The 20,932-nt window shown below is 40.9% G+C and overlaps 1 protein-coding gene across 4 annotated transcripts in view; it reads right to left on the bottom strand.

Moving 5' to 3' along the window:
- Positions 1-288: 288 nt before the first annotated feature.
- Positions 289-20,932, bottom strand: part of septin12 (septin 12) — a 95,691-nt gene continuing 75,047 nt past the window's right edge. For all 4 annotated transcript variants that reach the window (XM_054759230.1, XM_054759231.1, XM_054759234.1 and 1 more), the window contains 9 exons: positions 17,774-18,184; positions 14,837-14,965; positions 11,886-11,967; positions 9,521-9,658; positions 9,254-9,371; positions 7,105-7,200; positions 5,857-5,953; positions 4,158-4,209; positions 289-1,814 (listed from right to left, as the gene is read on the bottom strand). In XM_054759230.1, the coding sequence (XP_054615205.1) occupies positions 1,649-1,814; positions 4,158-4,209; positions 5,857-5,953; positions 7,105-7,200; positions 9,254-9,371; positions 9,521-9,658; positions 11,886-11,967; positions 14,837-14,965; positions 17,774-18,184 (1,289 nt within the window). In that variant the 3' untranslated portion in view covers positions 289-1,648. The remainder of the gene's footprint in view (positions 1,815-4,157; positions 4,210-5,856; positions 5,954-7,104; positions 7,201-9,253; positions 9,372-9,520; positions 9,659-11,885; positions 11,968-14,836; positions 14,966-17,773; positions 18,185-20,932) is intronic.

Raw genomic sequence — 20,932 nt, 5'->3', positions numbered from 1 at the left:
TGTGGTATGTGGGCCCCCACTTAATTCCATTCAAGATGCTGACACCAATCCAATGTAGGTCAATGTATGTTAAGCTATTTGCAAACATCTGTGTTATAGGTGCCAAAGCAAATTAGCGTAAGATTTAATAATACATCTAATCAATACATTTGAATACACAGCCCCTTGATGATGCATGACATACGGTAGAATATGAGCAAATAAAATGTTATATACACTTGGAAGCTAATGTGTGCAGACAAACATGTATGGCTTTAAATGAAAAAAACGTGTGCACGGCCAACTGCATGAATTTAAACAGGATGCAATTTATTGTTGTCCAAGTGAGTGTTTACATGAAAGCTTAAGTGAAAGAAAAGAGGATCTCTGATAACTGCACAGAACTTTACAAGCCATTATGCTCATCAAGTCCCTTCACCGATCGCATTTGTTTTTTCCCCTCCAGCCAATGTATAAAGTTGGAAGTTAACATTACACATTTACTGTTCACATTTATTACTGTTTTTTTTTATTTGGAAGGAGTTTAAAGTGGGTTTGGGTGTGGTTCTATCCACAAGCATTGCGCCACTGGCTGCAAATTATTTGTTGCATTTAGGCCTGGCTCGTCTTCTCACATTTGGCATTTTACATACCACTCATACGGCCAAGGATAAGGAGCTTGGATGCTACTAATACTGAGCCACTCTCTTCATCCTGACCACCCTGATGATGCCTGTTTATGCAACCATAACACAAGAAAATACAAACAATCTCAGGGCAGAGAATCGATTGGAACTGGTTTCATGAGTTCTTGCTCAAAGACTAGATAGGACAGTTCTAGTCTGACAGAACTATACTATCAGCTCCAGTCAGATAGAGCGATCCTATCTAAATGGTAAACGGCCTTTCGCTTGTGTAGTGCTTTTCCACCTCCAAGGCACTCAAAGCAATTTGATACTGCTAGCAAATTTACCTGCGGATGACGCAGCATCAGGAGCTACTGGGGGTTCAGTATCTCGCCCAAGGATACGTCGACATGATCACGGGAGGACGGAGGATCAAACCTGCAACTTTCAGGTTGGGAGACGACCACTCTACCCCCTGAGCCAAGCCACCCTAGTCTTTGAGTATCTAGTCTGTGAGCATGATGTTCAGACTAGATAGGACAACAATGTTAGCCTAGAACTGTCCGGTTTAGCCTTGTCGCATGAAAGCTGTCCTATGTAGTCTGAACATCAAACTCAAAGACTAGACAGGGCAGTTCGAGTCTGAAAAATAGACGAACTGATGAAAGTGCAAACAGCCATCAGTTCAAGTCTGACAGACTCAATCCTAGAGCTATCCTATCTAGTCTTTGTGCATGAACTGATGAAGCATGAGAAACGTCTTCTTACACAACTTGAGCAGTCCAGTTGTGATCGATTAAATGCCCTGAAAATACAACAATGACCTGGATAAATGATAACATTCACTGGCACAATCTCACATTCAAAAAATACTCAAGTCTCCCATAATAACTTTTCATTAAAATAATCCAATAGTTGGCCACCATGATATTCAAGAAGATCCCCATCCCAATTTATGTGGGGAACGTAATGCTCTCTTTTCCCATCTCTCATTCTGAGTAGATGAATAGCATCATTCCTGGAGCATGAGGCTGACGAAGGCATCAGAGGTGGCTGTCTGATTCTGACTTGTCAGCAGTTCCATTTTCGAGTGGCCACTGGGAAAGTCCCTGTTCAATGAAGTTGATGTTGCACTCGTTGAGGCGTCGTACACGGTACGTTTCGTAGTGGATGTTGTGTGTCACGTCTTTCAAGTCCTGCAAGTGGGACCTTTTACAAAAAGTGCAAAAAAGTTAGTGTTAGTGAGTTAGTGTTGTTTTGTTAGAATTTTCATTCATTCATTTTCTCTGTTTAATTCTATTAACCGGCAAGGGTGTACCCCGCCTCTCGCCCCAAGTCAGCTGGGATCCAGCACACCCGCGACCCTAGTGGGGATAAGCGGTATAAAAGATTGATCAATGGACAATTCTATTAACCATAAAACATTCAGGGATTTTTTTGGGGTCTAAAATGCCTAAAAAGGTTATACCCAAAGTAAATGTAAAGCACTCCCTGAGTCATCTGTCTAATTTGAATGTTAGTAAGCTGAATTTTTCTCAGCTGCCCGGGGGTAGTCGACTGGGTGACCAAACATTCATTCACCAGAGTGGGCATCACTGGAGGATAGTTGGCTGCAGTGTTTGGCTCAGGGACACAACAACAGTGACTGGGTGGACGGAACGAGGATTGAACCGCCAACATTTCCATTTCTGGATACCTCTGACTGGAGCCTAATCCCATTTTGTCATTTTGACAATGTGTTCCAAACCTTTGGTCAAACATTAACTCCATGCAAACAAAGGCTACATGGCTTCTGGACACTATGTTGTCTTTCAAGACCGTTTTGTCTCTCTGTTTGTAAAAAAACAAAAAAACTCCAAAGGCATAACATTGATGAACTGTTGATACATGAGTTCCTTGCTGTTATGACAGTAGCCCACCCATCAACCAGCACAATATGAGTGTTTTCACAATTGAATTTGCAATTTGATGTGTCGGTCATCATTAAGATTTGACGTAATTGGTCCGAGCTACGCACGGGCCGGTACATTATTTCTCACAGAAGTGAATTGGCTATGATACCACATCAGACAGGGTTGTCACTGCGCTCTGTCCCGGAAACGCAATCGGTTCCACGCATGTGCACAACGCGTCTACATTTTTGGGCAGCGTGATGTACGCCATCCGTCAATCAACATACGCCTACTTTTCGCTTTACATTGACCAATGTAAAAATTTCCTTTACAACTGTTAAAAACTCGTCTCGTGTCTCTACATTATCTCCTGAACCGGAACCCAAGAGTTGTGTTTGCATCTGTACCAATGTGATGTCAAAAAGACCGTATACCCTTAAATGACCAAAATTCCATAGACAAACCATTGACGGTACACCGCTGGTTCTCAATTACTTTCTGTCAGGCTGAAATGTTTTCACGCCCTAGATTTGAAATACTATTGAGAACCTGATAATATTTATGAGTTGCTGGCACTGATATTGTTCAAACATGAATAAAGACACTAACAGACCTGCCATGCGTTAAGACTGCAGAACACTATTTTACATATTAACAAAAAACAAAACACAACAAAATTAACATCAGAGGTACTGTACACACCCAAGAGAGTTTTGGATCAGCAGATTAACTCCCTCAACTTGTACGTAAATTGAGAACAGGCAGGATCTTATGGAAGGGATAATCCACAGCAGACTGTGAGGTACAAGGGAGTGCCTAACTAATTAACGCTGACTCTGACACTTGCAAGACATCTTAATGGAGTCGAACTTTAGTTCTAATGGAAATCAATAAAAACATTTGTCAAGCGTGTTTTCCGTGTCTAACATCAAAATTATTCTGGAAAGAGTTACTCTTTTTAACCATATTTTAAAAAAAAATCCCTGCTATTAGCGCTATAGGTATTAGCGTTATATAAAGGACATATGCTAAGTAGTACGGTTGCTGTCTGTTATAGAACCTACACAGTGGATCTCTGCATATTTGCGAACCCACAAATTTTTATCAAAACAGTTTTTCATTTTATTTGGCCATTATTTGGTAGAAAACCCATCTCATTGATGCTAGCTTGGTGATAAGCGAGTCACCCAGCACGCTTTGCGAGTTATAAATGCTAGTGTTGTTTTGCATGTATATTATTAGTGTGTAAGCAGTCATAGTCGTCTGTATGGTGTAGTTACATTGTGTGTTCCAAATGTGTTATTTTTGGTTAAGTGAGTCAGGGAGGTGTTTGGGTTGATGCTCTCTTGTTGGTTTTATGTTGTGTGAGTAACTGTAAGAATGTCAAGCTCAAGCAAATTGATGTTATATACAGCAGTGGTGGGACGTAGCAGCATCGCTTAGGTTTGACTCGAGTGTCAAAACTAAATATGTATTCGCCATTTGTGGGTGGTCACGGAACATAATGAAAAGTGATCATAGTGTGATCTTTAAATCCCATTGCGGCCTCTTTTATTGGTCCCCACAAATACACATTCAACCTAATTTATAATAGATACACTAATAATAATGTAATTAAGAATAGGTAAACAATGAAAAAAATGATATCGATAAAGCTCACCTGATAAGCAGATCTCGCAGGCTGGCAAACTCACAGTGCGCCACGTTTTCAACTATAAAAAAGGGAAACGATTGAAGTGATTAGTAGCATTAAAATGTTTTATGTTCAGAAAAAAACTCTTAATTGAATTAATTCATTGTTATTGTTCCCCATAGCCAATCAAATTCCCTATCTCGTATGGACCAAGAAATTTTAAATATGAACAAATTTGACATCCATAGGATTAATATACAGAACAGCAGTGATCACCAACCTTTTTGAGGCCAAGATCCCTGGTCTCGGCCATGAACCTATTTGCTTTGTGTTATTATTAGTTGTTGGTTTCAACATTTCATCTTGTTCTAATTGAGCCTTTTGCTGTATTTTTATCATTTTTGCTGTTTTTTTTTTTATTTAATGTTGTTTCTGCAGTGATGCAATGACAAATGAGGCACGGGCCGAAGATGGCCCCTGAGCCTGTGGCTCTTGGTCTGGGTTGGGGTTGTGGTTTGGCTTGTTGGCTCAGTGTAGTGGACGAGCGATGCAGATTGTGGAGACGGGGGCTGGTCAATGCGCTACAATAGTCAGCACTTAACGAGCGCCGTCGTCGCAAAGGCAGACTTTGAGCCCTATTAACGTGCAATAATTACTGTTGTCGCTGCAGCGCTGTCACTCCCTCCTTCCCTCGCTAGCGAGGCGAGCCGGTGTACGAGTGTACATCCAGCCGGGTTTTGGGGACTGGGCTCCTTGTGGGGGCTCACGGGTTGCTGCCTGGATAGTGGCGAGGCGTACGGGCGTGTTCAGTGGACAAAATGCGTGCCTGTTGGTCGCTCTCCGGGAGGTGAGGGCACTGATATGAAAATAAAATGTTTTCAAAACTTTCTCGCGATCAACCAGCAAATTCTCAAAGATTGAGGAGTAGCTCACGATCGACGGGTTGGCGATCACTGCAGCACAGTGTTCCCTTGCTCTATCGCGGTTCACCTTTCGCAGATTCCCTGTTTTGCGGATTTTTTTAGTGCTTCTTTTTTTTTATTACAGCGTATGAACGCTGTTACAGGCCGAGCTTGGCCCTTTAAGAATAATTGCATTGTGGGAAGTTGAGTGTCTATCTCTTCCCTCTCGTCTGTCTGCACCGCCCATTGTTTTCTGCATCCTGATTGGCTGTAGACCATTGTCAATCAATCTCCTTCATTCGTCCTGCCGTGTCTCCTGTGTCATCGCTAGCTTGCTCGCTTGGAAATTAGTCTTCGCTTCGTCTGCAGCAATATGTTTTAGCAAGGATACAAAATGCGGAACGGCGCCAGGACGAAAAGGCATGGTCACAGGACTGAGTGGTTAGCATGTTGGCGACACAGTCACAGTCTGGAGATCGGGAAGACCTGGGTTCGAATCTTCGTTGGGCATCTCTGTGTGGAGTTTGCATGTTCTCCCCGTGGGTTTTCTCCGGGTACTCCGGTTTCCGGTTTATGTCATACAACTTCATGTCAGAAAAATCCGAACTATCCCTGTAATCCTAACCTCTAATTCTGACCCTAACCTTAGTATGTTGCAGGCAGTGTTCTAATCTGACATCACTGCTAACCTATTAAGACCCAACTAGTTGATACAGGGATGTCATTATGGTGAAAAGGTGACTTCTTTAAAGAAGTTGGGGGTTTGCTTTCAGTGGAATTAATGGTGGTAAAGTGTCAGAAGTGGTATTGAATTTTGTCCTTACCTTCAATGATTCCCCACTTTGTTTTACGGCCCAACACTTGGTTTCCATTCACCTGATGCTCCTTGTCGGTCCCCACCACAGCAAAGGGAATACTTTCCTGGATACAAAATATAAGCATGTCTCGTCTCACTCAGGTTTATTTAAAGAAATGAAAATATGTCACACGATGATTTCCCAGGTCAGTCCTACTGATGCTTGATTTGACTTAGGGTGCACTTACACTAGGTCACTCATGTGAATACCCCTGCCTCTCCTGGCCGACCATTTGCACTTTTGGTCCATTTGCTTATCCCATCACTTCTATTCGGCTGTTTTTACTGCAATTTCCCTGACTTTATGGGTTATTTCCAGTCCTATTTTGAGTGGTTTTGATTATTTCGACTGTGGTAGGTGCCAGCCGTCATTATGCATGACTTGAGAGAGGAGTGATCACATTTATTTAATTACACGTCTTTATGATTCACACAAATGTAGTCGTGGCTGAGGGAGCTTGCTGTGGGTTTGGCTTTTGTATCATTTTGAGTCTCTGTATTGTATTTCTATTGGGAATTATGTTGGTTATATTTAATAACCAAAGAACAGCAATTGCAGCCATTCTATGATGTGGCTACATCGCGCTGGTGCACATGTAACAGTGGTCATCCTGTGTGGTCCAGCCCTGCACACTGCCCCTGCTTGATCTCATGACCACACATCCCCAACGATTGACAGCTGAGCACGCTATCCAGGAGGCAAAAAGCCCAGGCTCCCAAAACACTGACAAGCACGTGTCTCGAGGCGTCGGGGAGTGAGGTTTACTTAATGTTCTTGTGCACAGCTAGCTGACATCCGTTACACACTTGTGTTTGCATGATTGTGATGAGCCTGGGCACGGATCAGATAACTTGCCTGACTTTAGTTGTAAGTGAGCCCTGGCATAGTACGAATGGGATAACATCGAATATCTTTAACACCAAGCCTCTCTGACCGGATACAAAGCGGTTTACAATCATTACTGTGCAACCACTGTAATAGGCAAGATGAACATAAAAACGGAAATAATCAGGGTAAAGTGTTTATGCGTAAGGAGTAGGCTGCTTCTCTAGTAGTTAACAATAAACACAGCAAAAGATCTAAACCCTTGGCTGAACCCTTGTCGGTCTTAAGGAATGCACTTAAAAACAAAAGCCTTGCCTTCTCTTTGCCAATTAATCTGATTCTGTTTTGGAGGAAACAAAAGGGTCCCTACAAAGGAGACTCAGTTCTTACCCTGATCCTGTCGTTGAGAAGGCGCTCCTCCGGATCCTCGTCATACTCTTTCTGGGGATAAACCCGAATCCCGTTGGCTGCCAGGTCTTGTCTTATCTGGGAGTGTGTCAAAGGTAAAACACTGGTCATCTTGAGGGTCTGCTAAAGGTGTATGAAGCTCAATAGCACATGGGGCCAAGACGCAAAGCCAATTTTAGGTCGCAGGCCGGACGGGACAGGATCAGGACATCAGGATGAGGGAAATGTACATTTTTTTAAAATATCTGTGTTAGTGTCCGTTGATTTCGTCTTGAAATGTCTACTTTCTGAGGCCATGAATGTATCCAGACTGCTAATTGGCTGAGACGGCTTTGGATATACTACCGTAAATTCCGGACTACAGAGCGCACCAGTATATTAGCCACACTCACTAAATAAAAACATATATGTACATAGACAGGCTGCATGTGTCCATGTTGTAACATGGGATATTTAGTATAGTAAAAGGTGTTACACAGAAATATTTTTAAAAGTGCGGCCTGTAAAACAGTGCCAAACAGTGCATGTAACATGACTAGTTCAACAATAGCCTACCAGAAAACTCATTAATCATAAAGTGGATATCATGTTCGTATATACTACTTTTTTCAAGCGTAACTGAATGCTTGAAAAAGTCCTGAAAACACTATTTGTGTGTGGTTGTTTAATGAACATAAACACATACAATGTCCAGCCTTATGATGGTGATACTATGACAGGGGTCTCCTATCTCGCCAGTTGATTTTGAGTAGCTCACCAAAAAGGATGAAGGAATATTTGTTTGAACTCTTTGTAGGTTTTCATTTTAATTGTTAAATTCAGACTTTATGCCTTTATGGCAACACTGAGTGGAGATCTACTTGGTAAATAGTGTACAATTTAAATGTTGCCAGTTGTAAATAAAAGACAAATAGTTGACAGCTCTAATACGTAGTGATCGAAGTTGGACAGCCCTGCAACCTGACATATTTCTATTTAATAAAAGATATTGATTAGTATTATTTTATTCAGTTAATTTTGTTATCTTGAACTAAAAAATACATTATTGAACAATTGATTTTCCATGTATTGTATTACTCCAAAACATGCATCAAATTTAATTCAGGTTTGTGTCAAATAGCATAAAAATAGTTTCACACACATAAAGGCAAAAAAAAGGGCAATCCGCACAAAAGTCTATTTTTAATAATTTCCAGGGGCCCTTGTAATTGTCTGGCCAATAAGCACTCCTCATAAATACATGGAAAAATCTACAGTTAATCCAGGCGATTGGTATCGGTCGATCTCACTCATCGATGATTGGTATCGGAATCGACAGCATAAAACCCCGATGGAGCATCCTTAGTTACAATAGTGACGGTTGGTAGTCTCAGCAGTCCAAACAGAAGCTGAAGTACTTCTCCACTTGACCAAAGTACGATTCGTCAGATCCAAAACACAATCCGCTCCTATAAGAATTCAAAACGTGAATTCACTACTTCGGGGAAGCTGCGCTCTTAAGCACCACGGGAACTGCAGTTTTAGCCATAAATTAGCTGCATCACCGTGCAAGCCGCAGGGTTCAACGCGTGAGAAAGAAGTAGCGGCTTATACACCGGAAATTACGGTACTATGATTGTTTTGGCGTGGTTGTTCGTTTCAAGAAAGTGATTGTTGATCGACCACCTTTCAGCCATCCTCTCAACGTCCGGGCAGAAGCTACAGTATAACACAGAGTATGCGAGATGTGTAACCTGGAAGAGTTTGCGTCTGTGGAAGCGACAGATTACGTGTTTCCCAACATGCTTTGCTGTAGTTATAATGATCATTTTTGACTGTCTTGTGCCTTTTTAAGGTGAGATTTTGTACAAGGAGGGTATAATAGTTAAAATATTGTTACTTTTGGTTTGAATATGGCACTCTTAGAAAGAATGGTTGTGCAGTTTGTGCTAGAGTATATCATACTGTGGCCACTTGAAATCTTGAACTGCTGGTGTTGTAGTCGATATCCAAAGACGTGCTTGATTGCTGCTACCGATTTGAGATCCCATGTGTGCCCACTCAATGCTATTTTCCAAACAGTTGCAGCAGAGTTGCAGCAGCACATACTGTATCTACGTACATGGATGCATGTGTGAACGAGTTTCCTCACCCTCTCCTTGAACTCCTGTCGTTCCTCAATGGTTAGTGTGTCAGCTTTGGCAATGACAGGCACAATGCTTACTATCTTTCCCAATCTCTTCATGAACTCCACATCAATGGGGCGTAACCTGCAAACACAGCACATCTATAGTCAGTTTGGACGAGGACCATTTGTAATAAGACTTGTGACTTGTTAGATATATACAATGAATGACATGTAATCATAAAATGCAGCTTTAGATACATGCATCATGTTGTGTTAGCGGAGAGTACTAACCTGTGTCCAGTAGCGGCCAGGAAGTAAATGCAGCAGTGGACTCTGGTGTCCGGTATTCTCCTCTTGCGGTTTACATGCAGTTCTTCTCTCAAATAATTCTCATACTGCTCGTTGATGTATTTCACGATGGGCTCCCAACTTGGGAAGAGAAACAGAGAGTAGAAATAAAATAGATTGGTCAGACCTGCAATGATAAACACTCACAGGCTGACACCTGAGAGCAGCCTCGTGGTGCTCAAGCACTGAGCATGAGAAAAGTGCCCTTTCTCATTCATTTAAGAATAAAAATTACTCTCTCTGTCGTCCATTCCCCCGAATATGTTTTGACGTCCGACGGTGCATTTATTTGAGTTCTTGTGGGACCCAACCTGCTCACAAGCCCCGCCCCTCCTCATGCAAAAGTTTGGACAAACACAACACAACCCCATTAATAAGGCAAGAAATTCCACTCAGTAACCCTGACAAGGCACACCTGTGAAGTGAAAACCATTTCAGGCAGCACACATCAAAGCAAAAGGGGGCTACTTTGAGGAATCAAAAATATAAGACATATTTAAAGATATTTCACACTTTTTTGTTACGTACGTAATTCCACATGTTTATTCATAGTTTTGATGCCTATAGAGAGAATCTAGTCATGAAAATAAAGAAAACGCATTGAATGAGAAGGTGTGCCCAAACCTTTGGCCTCTACTGTATTAGTAATAGTTTCATGAGTCATTTTTGCAAATGGGTGCAAAAATAAGGATCTAGCTCGTTCATGACCCTGAACCGGATAACAGTAGCAGAGCATGACTGGGATGTGATTGCCGCCGGCCAGTTCTTAATGATAAGAAATGTAAAACATACAGCCAAAGCCGAAGGCACGTCACTTAATAGCTTGTACATTTGCACAAGTAATAAACGTGCCATTTTATCATGCAATTACAGCTTCTAAAAATATATACTCACATTGCACAATAGAAATAAACAGACCTGGAATACTCCACAGTCACCCCCAAGCGTATTTGTGCACATAATAAAGTCATTGAATGCGGCTGTTCCACCTGCAAGTTCAAAATGGGAGCCACTACTTGCACAATAGAAATAAAGCAGATGCTCAAAAATGGCGAAAAACCTTGAGTAATTGAGACGGCCATATTAATGTTTTGTGTATTTTTGACACACAAATGAAGTCCTGGGTTATAAACCATGGCGCTACTGTACATAAAATCAATTTGCTTGAGGAACACCGAATGCTTCCCTCATTCCCTCAGAACACCGAATGCTTCCCTCATTCACCCTGCACATCAATTAGCACATGTGGAACACACAGTGTAACTGCACCACAAAAACTACGCGGGTACCAAAATAAATGCTTACCCACTAATATACATGCGTATATTGTGTGTTCCACACATGTTATCTAATATACATGCGTATATTGTGTGTTACACATATGTTATCTAATATACATGCGTATATTGTGTGTTCCACACATGTTATCTAATATACATGCGTATATTGTGTGTTCCACACATGTTATCTAATATACATGCGTATATTGTGTGTTCCACACATGTTATCTAATATACATGCGTATATTGTGTGTTACACATATGTTATCTAATATACATGCGTATATTGTGTGTTACACACATGTTATCTAATATACATGCGTATATTGTGTGTTCCACACATGTTATCTAATATACATGCGTATATTGTGTGTTCCACACGTTATTTTTGGTTGCACCGTGAGGGAGGTAAAAGCATTTGGGTTAATAAGATCCTGTCGGTTTGTGATGTGTGCATAAAGGTGTCAGTATCAAGCTGATTCACTGCATACAAAGAACACCCCCTCAAGAAAGTTGAAGTTTGCCCCTGAATACTTTCTGCTGCACCAATGTAGGGCACATGAAATGGGTTTTCTACCAATGAAAGGCCTAATTCTGAAGATTATAAAATGACCGGTTTTCCCATAAATAATTTTCTGTGGAAAACAAACTCTTTTTCATCTCAATGTGTTTTAACCTGGTTAAATAAAGTAAAAAAAAAACACCTACAGCCTATTTTCCAAGGAAAAATAACAAAAATCATCATGATGATCAATGATTAAAAAAATACTCAAATTTGGACGATTTTTTGGTAAAAAAATATGTATTTTTTTTTCTAAATATGTGACAAAATGGGTAAAACGTGGTGTGTCAAAAAATGTACTCAATTACTGGCATATTTATGCCATTTACTGGTCCCGGAGGGTAAATCCCAGCAAAAAGCGGAGATTTAGTGTATTAGAGTAAATAAATAATTTACAAATAGTCATTTTTGGATGCAAATGCAGTATAGATATTATATTCATGGCTTTAGCTTTCATGCAACATACCAGTTCTCATTGTTGATTTGGTCTCCAAATCCTGGAGTGTCAATCACTGTCAGCTTCATCTTCACCCCCTTCTCTTCAATCACTAGAAAGAAATGGACATGAGGGGTATGCGCTTTACATGCAAAATAATTCTCCATATTTAGTTTTTCAGCGTCAAAAACCTTTTGGGTTAGTGATTATTGCCATATTTATCAAAGAACTCCGTGTCATGTGTACTGGCACACATGTACATGCTGGATGGATGCTGAGCAGAGGAGCAAAGGCTATCATTTAAGTCCATTGGCATGTTGAGTAAGCACTGAGGAATCTCCTTTCAGCGGAAGCAGGAGAGCAAACATCTGGTACCTGAATCATTAAGATTTTCACTAACCTGCAATAAAGCACCACATGCACTGTCTAGACTGGTCTACAAGTCAAAAGTACAGTACACAAAGTATCTTCATTGGTTGAAACATCCTTAAGTGTTTGGCTGAGATTTTCTGGGATAACAAGCACCTGTCAATCACTTATCCTTAGCAGCCAATTCCATAAACAGTCAGTAAACTGTCATGATGTTATGTAATGGTTTGTCATTTCCCACAGATCCACAGACACACACACACACACTCTTAAATAAACTAAGCTTCTAATGGACTTTACAGTTGCTGGAGGGACACAATTGCACAACTGTGTTTCACTTCCAAAAAATGTTCTCACTTTATAGGCGCTGGACTCAAACTACACTGACTTGGGGATGGTTCTAGTCAGTACCTGCAGATGTGTAACTCTAGATCTGGAGCATGAGGGATGTTTCCACCATGTGGACTTACACAGGGAAAAGGATTTAGCTAGAGGCGAGGATCCTATAAATGTCTCTCAGGTTGTCCCTGAAGCAGGGCTGATCAATACTGTAACTTAAGCATGTCTGCAACAAATAAATCATACCGTACCATAACATAACAAGTACTTGCCTAAATGCAGGACAATAAAAGCTGGGAAAAAAAACAGTTGGAAGTTGTACACGTTTGCACCGCTGTGAACTTTTTCAATTTGCAGTCCAATTGGGCCACATTTTGAGTAACTCAGTAGTAAATGTCTGATGCTTTCACTGTGATTGTCTAGTCATGTGGAAGTCGAGTCTCGCTTCCTCAGAATCTTCTTTCATAACTTGTACTTGAGCTCTGTGTGCACGCACGTCCACATTTGTATGCATCTTACTGTGAAGGATCGCCCCGCAATTGCAGAATCTGAAAATTAATTAATCTTCAACATGGAAAAATTCATTATCAGGGCTGTCAAAAATAGCTCATTAACGGCGGTAACTAATTTATTTCATTGCGTTACAGTTTTTAGCGTAATTAATACATGCACATCATGTCAAGCCACACTTCTCTGTTATGACGGCAGACGAAGGCACAGTAGCGTCCTCACACAGTCACACAGAGTCTGCCTCTCTTTTAAAACTGTATTCTGACCTGAACATATCGACAGCAGTGCAATTTGAATCCCGTACAGTATGTATCTCCAACTCACAAACACGTCTCTTCTAGTCCCTTTGTCATCGGGACGACACTTCCTCATTGTCACTAGACTATCGCAAGGGGCATTGAGGGGCGCGTCAACCATCCAACGTTTTATTATGCATGCATGTGTGGTCTAAATAAACAGAAATAAAAAAGACAAACAGTAAGTGGATATTCTTGCCACTCAAATACAATTTGCTGCATTTGGATGTGCTCGGAAATCCCAGAAAATACATCCACTCTCAAACCGTGTGAAATTATGTGGTTTCTTTGAACGCAACCCCTTATACAGTAGCTCAAAATAGTACGGTTAAAGTGTGATTCAAATGGCTGGCTTTAGGCAAATAGATTTTCACCCATTGTTGGGCTTTTAGCTTGATTTACATTTTCAGTTCATTTGGAGCAAAACGGGCATATTTCACACAAAGTTGCAAATGGTGATTAATCACAACATAATTAATTTGACAACTGATTAATTTGATGACAATTTTTAATCATTTGACAGCCCTAAATATTATATAATACATGAAATTAATTTCATTTTTGATTTCGTTAAAAATAATATATAGTGTAACATTTAGCCATCATTATCAAGCTGTTTCTGAATTTCGGTTATGTTCATAACATGCATGTTGGCCACACAGTTGGCAGATCTGGGTTCGAATCTCCGTTGGGCATCTCTGTGTGGAGTCTGCATGTTCTCCTCATGCGTGCATGGGTTTCCTCCCACATGTTAGGTTAATTGGTGACTCTAAATTGTCCAGAGGTGAGTGTGAATGGTTGTTTGTCTGTATGTGCCCTGCGATTGGCTGGCGACCAGTCCAGGGTGTACCGTACCCCACCTCTCGCCCCAAGTCAGCTGGGATAGGCTCCAGCATACCCGCGACCCAAGTGACGATAAAGGGAAAGAAGATGGATGGCTATACATAAATTCAACAATAAAATCAATCAATTCGAGTGAACTGAAAAATAAGCGGCTTTTCTACCAATAAATCTGCAACATCCACTTCCAAATGTTAGAATGTCAAATGACTTGGAGACTATACTGTTTTTATGTAATCCATTTGTCCATATAAAGTCAGACTTTATGCATTACCAAGTTGTACAGATGATGCCATCATTCACTAATGCTGCTAAGAGCACCAAAGAACAGTGATGGTGCGATGCACAGACATTGTTCAGTTTCATGACCATATCTAGGCTTTTCGCTGCATAGTTGACCTCCTCAACAGCCTGATGTTATGGTTACATTTCTGCATGGCTGAAGCTTTCTTGACAAGTTTGCTCCTGTTATCTGTAATTCAGTATGTGTAATATAGATCTGACATGTATTTACAGACTTGTGACCATGTGAGCATGACAGGAGACAAGTCTGCAATGCACGTTCTTAAGAGTATGGGCTGAATACAGGCAAACAGACACATCAGCTTTTTGTGTGTAGGGACTCACTGTGGCTGACTGACTGCAGCTTGACTGTTTTGGAGATTTTCTCCTCGTAGTTTGGTGTGCAGGACTTCCTGCTGACTTTAGACTTGAAAAGAGTGTTGACTAGTGTAGATTTCCCCAAACCACTTTGCCCTGCAGAAACAACATACATATTATTCTTAATTGCAAAACTTGAAACCTTCAGTTCTCTGTGTCACAACCTTTTCATATCAACGCTAAGTCAATTACATCAAGTTTTTAAAAAAATGGTGTAGCACAATACAACAAATTTTCTGTCTGATGAAGATGACCATATTCTAATAGTACAAAATACCCGTAAAGTGGTACTACCATTTTCGTACATCCACTTTTTGTATGATTTCGATGGAAACATTCGCCTAAATTTTGTCCCTGTTTTCGTATGCCGTCTTGGTTGTCGTACGGCCAAACAGTACGCGTAAAAAAGTAAAAAAAAAAAAAAAATGCGTAAAAATGCCTGCGTATCTTTCTGCAGAATCAAGTGCCCAAAAAAAGGCATCCCAGGCATGGGGGACCTCGTCTCTGCTCTTTTTTTATGGAGTGTCACTGCAAAATAACCCACCATGGGGCCAAAGAACGTTGTGGCTTTGATTGTGTGAGAAACACTACTGAAAGAACTCGTAGCAAGTACAAAGGTACCTCTCCCCTTTCTTCCCTGCTTCAAAGTATTTTGCATTTTCTGCATGTAAAACTATAATTATTCTCTATGAAAAGTTTTCTGTTAATATTTTTGCGTGCCTGGAATGTATTAATTTGGCATTTTTAATGTGAAAACCTTAGCGAACAAAGACAGTGGTACCTCGGTTAACGTCCACCTCGGTTACTGCGTTTTTTGGTTAATATAGTTTGCTAAATTTTTGCCTTTACTTGCGTTTGCCTGCTTGTTTAGCATCCAAAATACCGTCCGGTTTGTTTACGCCACCATCTTGGATCACACGCCAAAGACGAAATCTCGTGATACTTGCTCGATACTTGCATTGTGGGCCGCGGACGCCATTATAGAGCAACAATGACCGGACTAAAGAGAAATGCAATAGACCGTACAGAGACAAGTGTGCAAGCCCTCCGAATTTTACGGTTTAAAATCCTCAGAATTTTTAATTTTTCCGGTTTAAAAATAAGACCATAGTCATTTCAGAGGAATGGCTCAGCGGTGGCTTGGTCATAGCCTGCGGTGCACACACACTTACATGCATACACATCTCCGGTTCCTGCGTAACAGTCTATCAACCCGGCAGCGCCCCAAGGGTGACAGTCGGTGTTTCTGCCTGTATCATTTTACAGCCGTAACACTCATTTCTGGTTCGAACAACAAAACGTAAGCATTCAACTAACTGTAGCATGTGCACGGCAGCCCGAGTCAAACATACTGCCGGCGGTGGTTGCAAGGTTACATGTTTACTGGTTCTACAAGGTTGATATTTAGTTTGATATATATTTTACATTTTTGCAAATTGTGGTTGCATCAGAATAATGTGCTGTGATGTGTTATTTTGTTAATTGTTTTTGTGGGGAGGGGGGGTTCCAACAAAACTAGATAAAAGTGATTAAATGTGTTTCTATAAAATGTGTTTTGTGTTAGCATTTTTGGGTGTCTGGAACGTATTGATTGGATTTACATTATTTTCTATGGGAAAATTTGCTTTGGTTAGAGTCGAACATTCTGAAATGGATTAATGACATTAACCAAGGCACCGCTGTGCTTCCAATTTAAAGAAGCAGAACATGCTCTCATGTTTCTTAACCCTGGCCATCTTGATCCTTTAAAAGTTCTGCGTTGGGATGGAGTGCATGACATGCAATTCTCTGCCGAAACGCTAGGGGCGGTGTCTTCCAGTGCCTCAATAAGTGAGCAACCATGAAACCCATGTAGTTCTCAGCAACTTTGTCATAATAAAAAAAATGCAGACACAGCAGCGGCAACAGTCTGCCCTCCCATGCAGCCCCGCCCCACAGCTTCAAAAAATCCTTAGGAAAACCCTGTATATATTTATGCACACACACACACACAAAATATTGTATATATTGTATATATGTAACACCTGTCCAGTATATACAGAGGAACCTTGGTTAGTGTTAAGTCCCGGTTAGCGTTGAAAATGTATGCAAAATTTTACCGCTGCTTGTGTGCATTTCCCGGTTAACGTACAATATGGCGTGCGTCTTGTTGTGTTATTAATACACTCTGTGAGTTCAATTGTGTTCGTAACACATTTTTATCACAAAACATCCCTCTGAACTGAATGCTCTGAACTGGAACTCTAAACCGGAACCGAAAGTCATCGTCCCCAAGCTCCGTCGGCCGATCATGTTTTTTTCGTGAGGCATTGAGATTTCGCATTTTGTTCTGCAGTCTTTGAACGCACCGCAGTTGTGTCCTGAGACGCAAAAACGTTTATTATATTTAACTTTCTACGATGCTGCCGCACCTTTAGCGCTAAAACCTGGATTGTGTCGCAAGTAAACAATGGCAATTGAAGAGAGAAGGGGAGGTTTCTGCAGCTGAACCTAGATTTACAACAGACACTTTTTTTGCAGATTTGGGCAGATATTGAAGGAGATCGTTAACATTCATCCACAGGAGGGTTTGGAGGGCAGGTAGCAAGCCGTGTGTCAAAAGTAGACCTTTTTATGGTGTATCTTGCGGAATTACACCATTCCCTGGTGGGTCCGGGACGTAACTCCAGCTCTATACTCATACAACACTCATAAAACATCACAAACATCTAGCCTAGTTGAGTATAACAATCAGCAAGAAAAAATACTTCTTTGTTTTTTAACAGTTAACAATCGTTTTTTTGCTGGTAAAAATGAACAACTGCAAGTAGTAGTGTGGGAGAAACCATCCTATGGTCATTTCAATTAAAGAAACCAACCGTAATAAAAATGAAAAATGAAATAAACCAAATATTTGACACTCACCGACGACCATGATGTTGAGCTCAAAGCCAGCCTTCATGGTCTTGCGCCTCATCTGGTCCAGCACTGCCTCAATGCCCACATAGCCAAACAGGTCACTGCTACGGATAAAGCTCATCTGCAGTCCCGGCACGGACTGGCACACCATCTCCATCTGCACCTCTGTCCCCAGTTCCAGCTCTTTCTTCATCTCTCCTTCCTCCATTCCTTTCTCCGTCTGCTCCTCCTCCACCTCTGTATGGGCCTCCACATCATTTGATTCATTTTCTTTGATGGAATTCTGGGTGTGGGTACTCTCTAGTTCTTCTTCACTCTTATCCTCAACGACTTGCTCTTCTCCCATGACGCCGCTTTCCTTCTCCTCTCTCTCCTCCATCGGTGTAAGTCCGTCCGTGTTCAGCTCTCCACTACTTTCTATGATTCAAAACACAAATGTAGACGGGAAATGAGTGAAAAATGACTTTTTGTTGTCTGAGAGTTAGTGTTATTTTTCTTTTCATTTATTATCCAGCCGTTCATCCATCCATCCATTTACTCTGCTGCTTATCCTCACCAGGGTGTAAAAGGAGAGATGTCAGACTGAGGCGGGCGTGCAAACCGCTATTGTGCGTTCAGGGGAGGCATGGAAACAAAAAACTAATGATAACATAAAATGTTAATATTCGTCCCCTGATTTGACATATTTTCTGTGTCATGACAATCATTTGTAACATTTTCTAATGTAAAAATGGCTGAATTTGTGCATTTCCCTATAAAATACAGTGGATCACAGCCCATTTGCAATTTGAAAATACCAATACAAATTTGAAAATGGGCAGTTTTAATCACTATTCTCAAAACTATAAGGGGGTGCATGCAAATTTTCTCTCCTGTAAGCGATTTCTGGTCCCAAAAGGTTTGAGAACCCCTGCTTCAAACAAACAGTAAAAGTATTGGTTAATCAGTATCGGTAATACTGGTCCTGATCAGGGTTTCCCACACATTATCTTTCATTTTATGTTTTGGATTTGGCGCTACCTGTTCACCCTCGCTCACATTCACATTGCAACGATGTGGCTGAACGGCTTGTTGCTACAACTCCATTCAGCATGGTCAGAAAAACTTCAGGTTGCATAAGGTGCTCTTCCATTAACAATCACTTGACAACAACTTAACACAGTGACAACGGACAAGATGGTCATCAAACAGGGCGACAGTCTTACTCAAAAAATACCTAACTGCTAAGTTAGCGCTGTGAGCACACAACAACAATGAAATAACATTCCATGTGGGTAACAACGACGAAGCGCTCCAATGTGAATGTTTTTTTAAATAGTTTTTTTACATTTACAAGTCGCACCAGCCTAAAATGCACAACTAAGAAGAAAAAAACATATATATAAGTCACACTGGACGATATATAAGTCACATTTTTTGAAGGCAAATTTATTTTATAAAATCAGAGATCAAGACATTTTATCTTGAAAAGGCAAGTTATAGTAATAACAATAAAATAGAGAACAACAGAACAAATAGGCATCTAATAATGTAACATGAATGGGGGTAACATTAACATTCAGAGAACTATAGCCTAAGCAACACAACATAACTAGTTTACTGGCAGCTTGTAATCTGCAGAATATGATTTTCTTTTTGGCGGCAATTGTGTTCCGTCTTTCTCAATTGTCTTTATGAGTTGATGTTTACATCAATTTACAAGCATAGAGCGCCCTCCCGTGGCTGTCGGTGTGAAAAAAAACATATATAACTCGCTTCGGAGTCTAAGTCGCAGGACCAGCCAAACCATGAAAAAAGTGCGACTTATTGTCCGGAAAATACGGTAATTTTAGGGCTCATGCATGTGCGTTAACCGCAGCACAAAATGAAACCCAACCCCCGTAAATCAATAACTTCATGTTCTCTTGTTACACACACTATAATATAAACTACACGTTTGTTTTTCATGAGTTGAACTCAAAGATGTAAAACTTTTTGCCTGTCCACAAAAGGCCTCTCTCTCTCTCAAATACTGTGGACTAATCTGTCTAAATCTGTGTCAGTGAGCATTCATGATTCATAATCTATCCACCTCACAGGTGTGGCATATCAAGATACTGATGAGACAGCATATTGCACAGGTGTGCCTTAGGTTGGCCACAATAAAAGGCCACTGTATTGGGCGTGGGGGGCACGAGGCCAAAACCATTCAGTTGCTGTTGTGGCCACCATTTGCCTCAAATGAAGTATACGCTGGTCCAGAGCATCCCAAACATGCTCGCAATCTTCAAAACAAACACCTGCCCATACCATAACCCAGGGGACAGAAATCCAGAAATGTTTCCACACCCCCCGATTTGAAATACTATTGAGAAACTAATATGTATTTATGTATCTGTACTGTACAGACTGAACTCGAAACTGAAAACAGGAAAATTCAAGAAAATGCAGAACTGTGAAGCATACAAGCATATTCAAGCGTCAAATTGCATGTTGAGTACAATAAATTTGTACATGTTGGCATGTCTGCAGTAACACTGAAAGTTTCAGGCTTTCCCTGACAGTTCAAGTTCACCGCGGCCCCTGGAGGGGGGGCCCACGCAACTAATTGAGAAGCACTGCCATAACCCTGCCGCCACCATAGACCACCCCATCTACAACATAAGTGCATTTTACTGTATTGATGGCATTTTGAATGCACAGAGATACCTGAGGCCCATCGTTGTGTCATTCATCCACAAACATCACCTCATGTAGCAGCATGATAATGCACAGCCCCATGTTGCAAGGATCTGTACACAATTCCTGGAAGCTGAAAACATCCCAGTACTTGCGTGGCCAGCATACTCAACATGTCACCCATTCAGCATGTTGGTATTTGAGACAAATTTCAGGCAAATGGTGGTCACAGCAGATGTTGTCTGGTTTTTGGAGCCCTCCGGACCATTCTCAATACAGTTAAACTGCACATTTTGGAGTGGCCTTTAATTGTGGCCAAACTTTCACACTGCCTAATCAGTATCTTGATATGCCACTCCTATGAGGTGGATAGATTATGAATCATGAATGATGAATGCTCACTAACACAGATTTGCAAACAATATTTGAGAGAGATAGGCCTTTTGTGTACATAGAAAAAGTTTTCTATGTTTGAGTTGAGCTCAAACGGAATCCTCAAAATGGGAG

Source organism: Dunckerocampus dactyliophorus, chromosome 18, assembly GCF_027744805.1.
Source record: "Dunckerocampus dactyliophorus isolate RoL2022-P2 chromosome 18, RoL_Ddac_1.1, whole genome shotgun sequence".
Taxonomy (NCBI): domain Eukaryota; kingdom Metazoa; phylum Chordata; class Actinopteri; order Syngnathiformes; family Syngnathidae; genus Dunckerocampus; species Dunckerocampus dactyliophorus.
The sequence above is the reverse complement of the archived record's forward strand: the minus strand, read 5'-3'. Positions and strand labels throughout refer to the sequence as shown.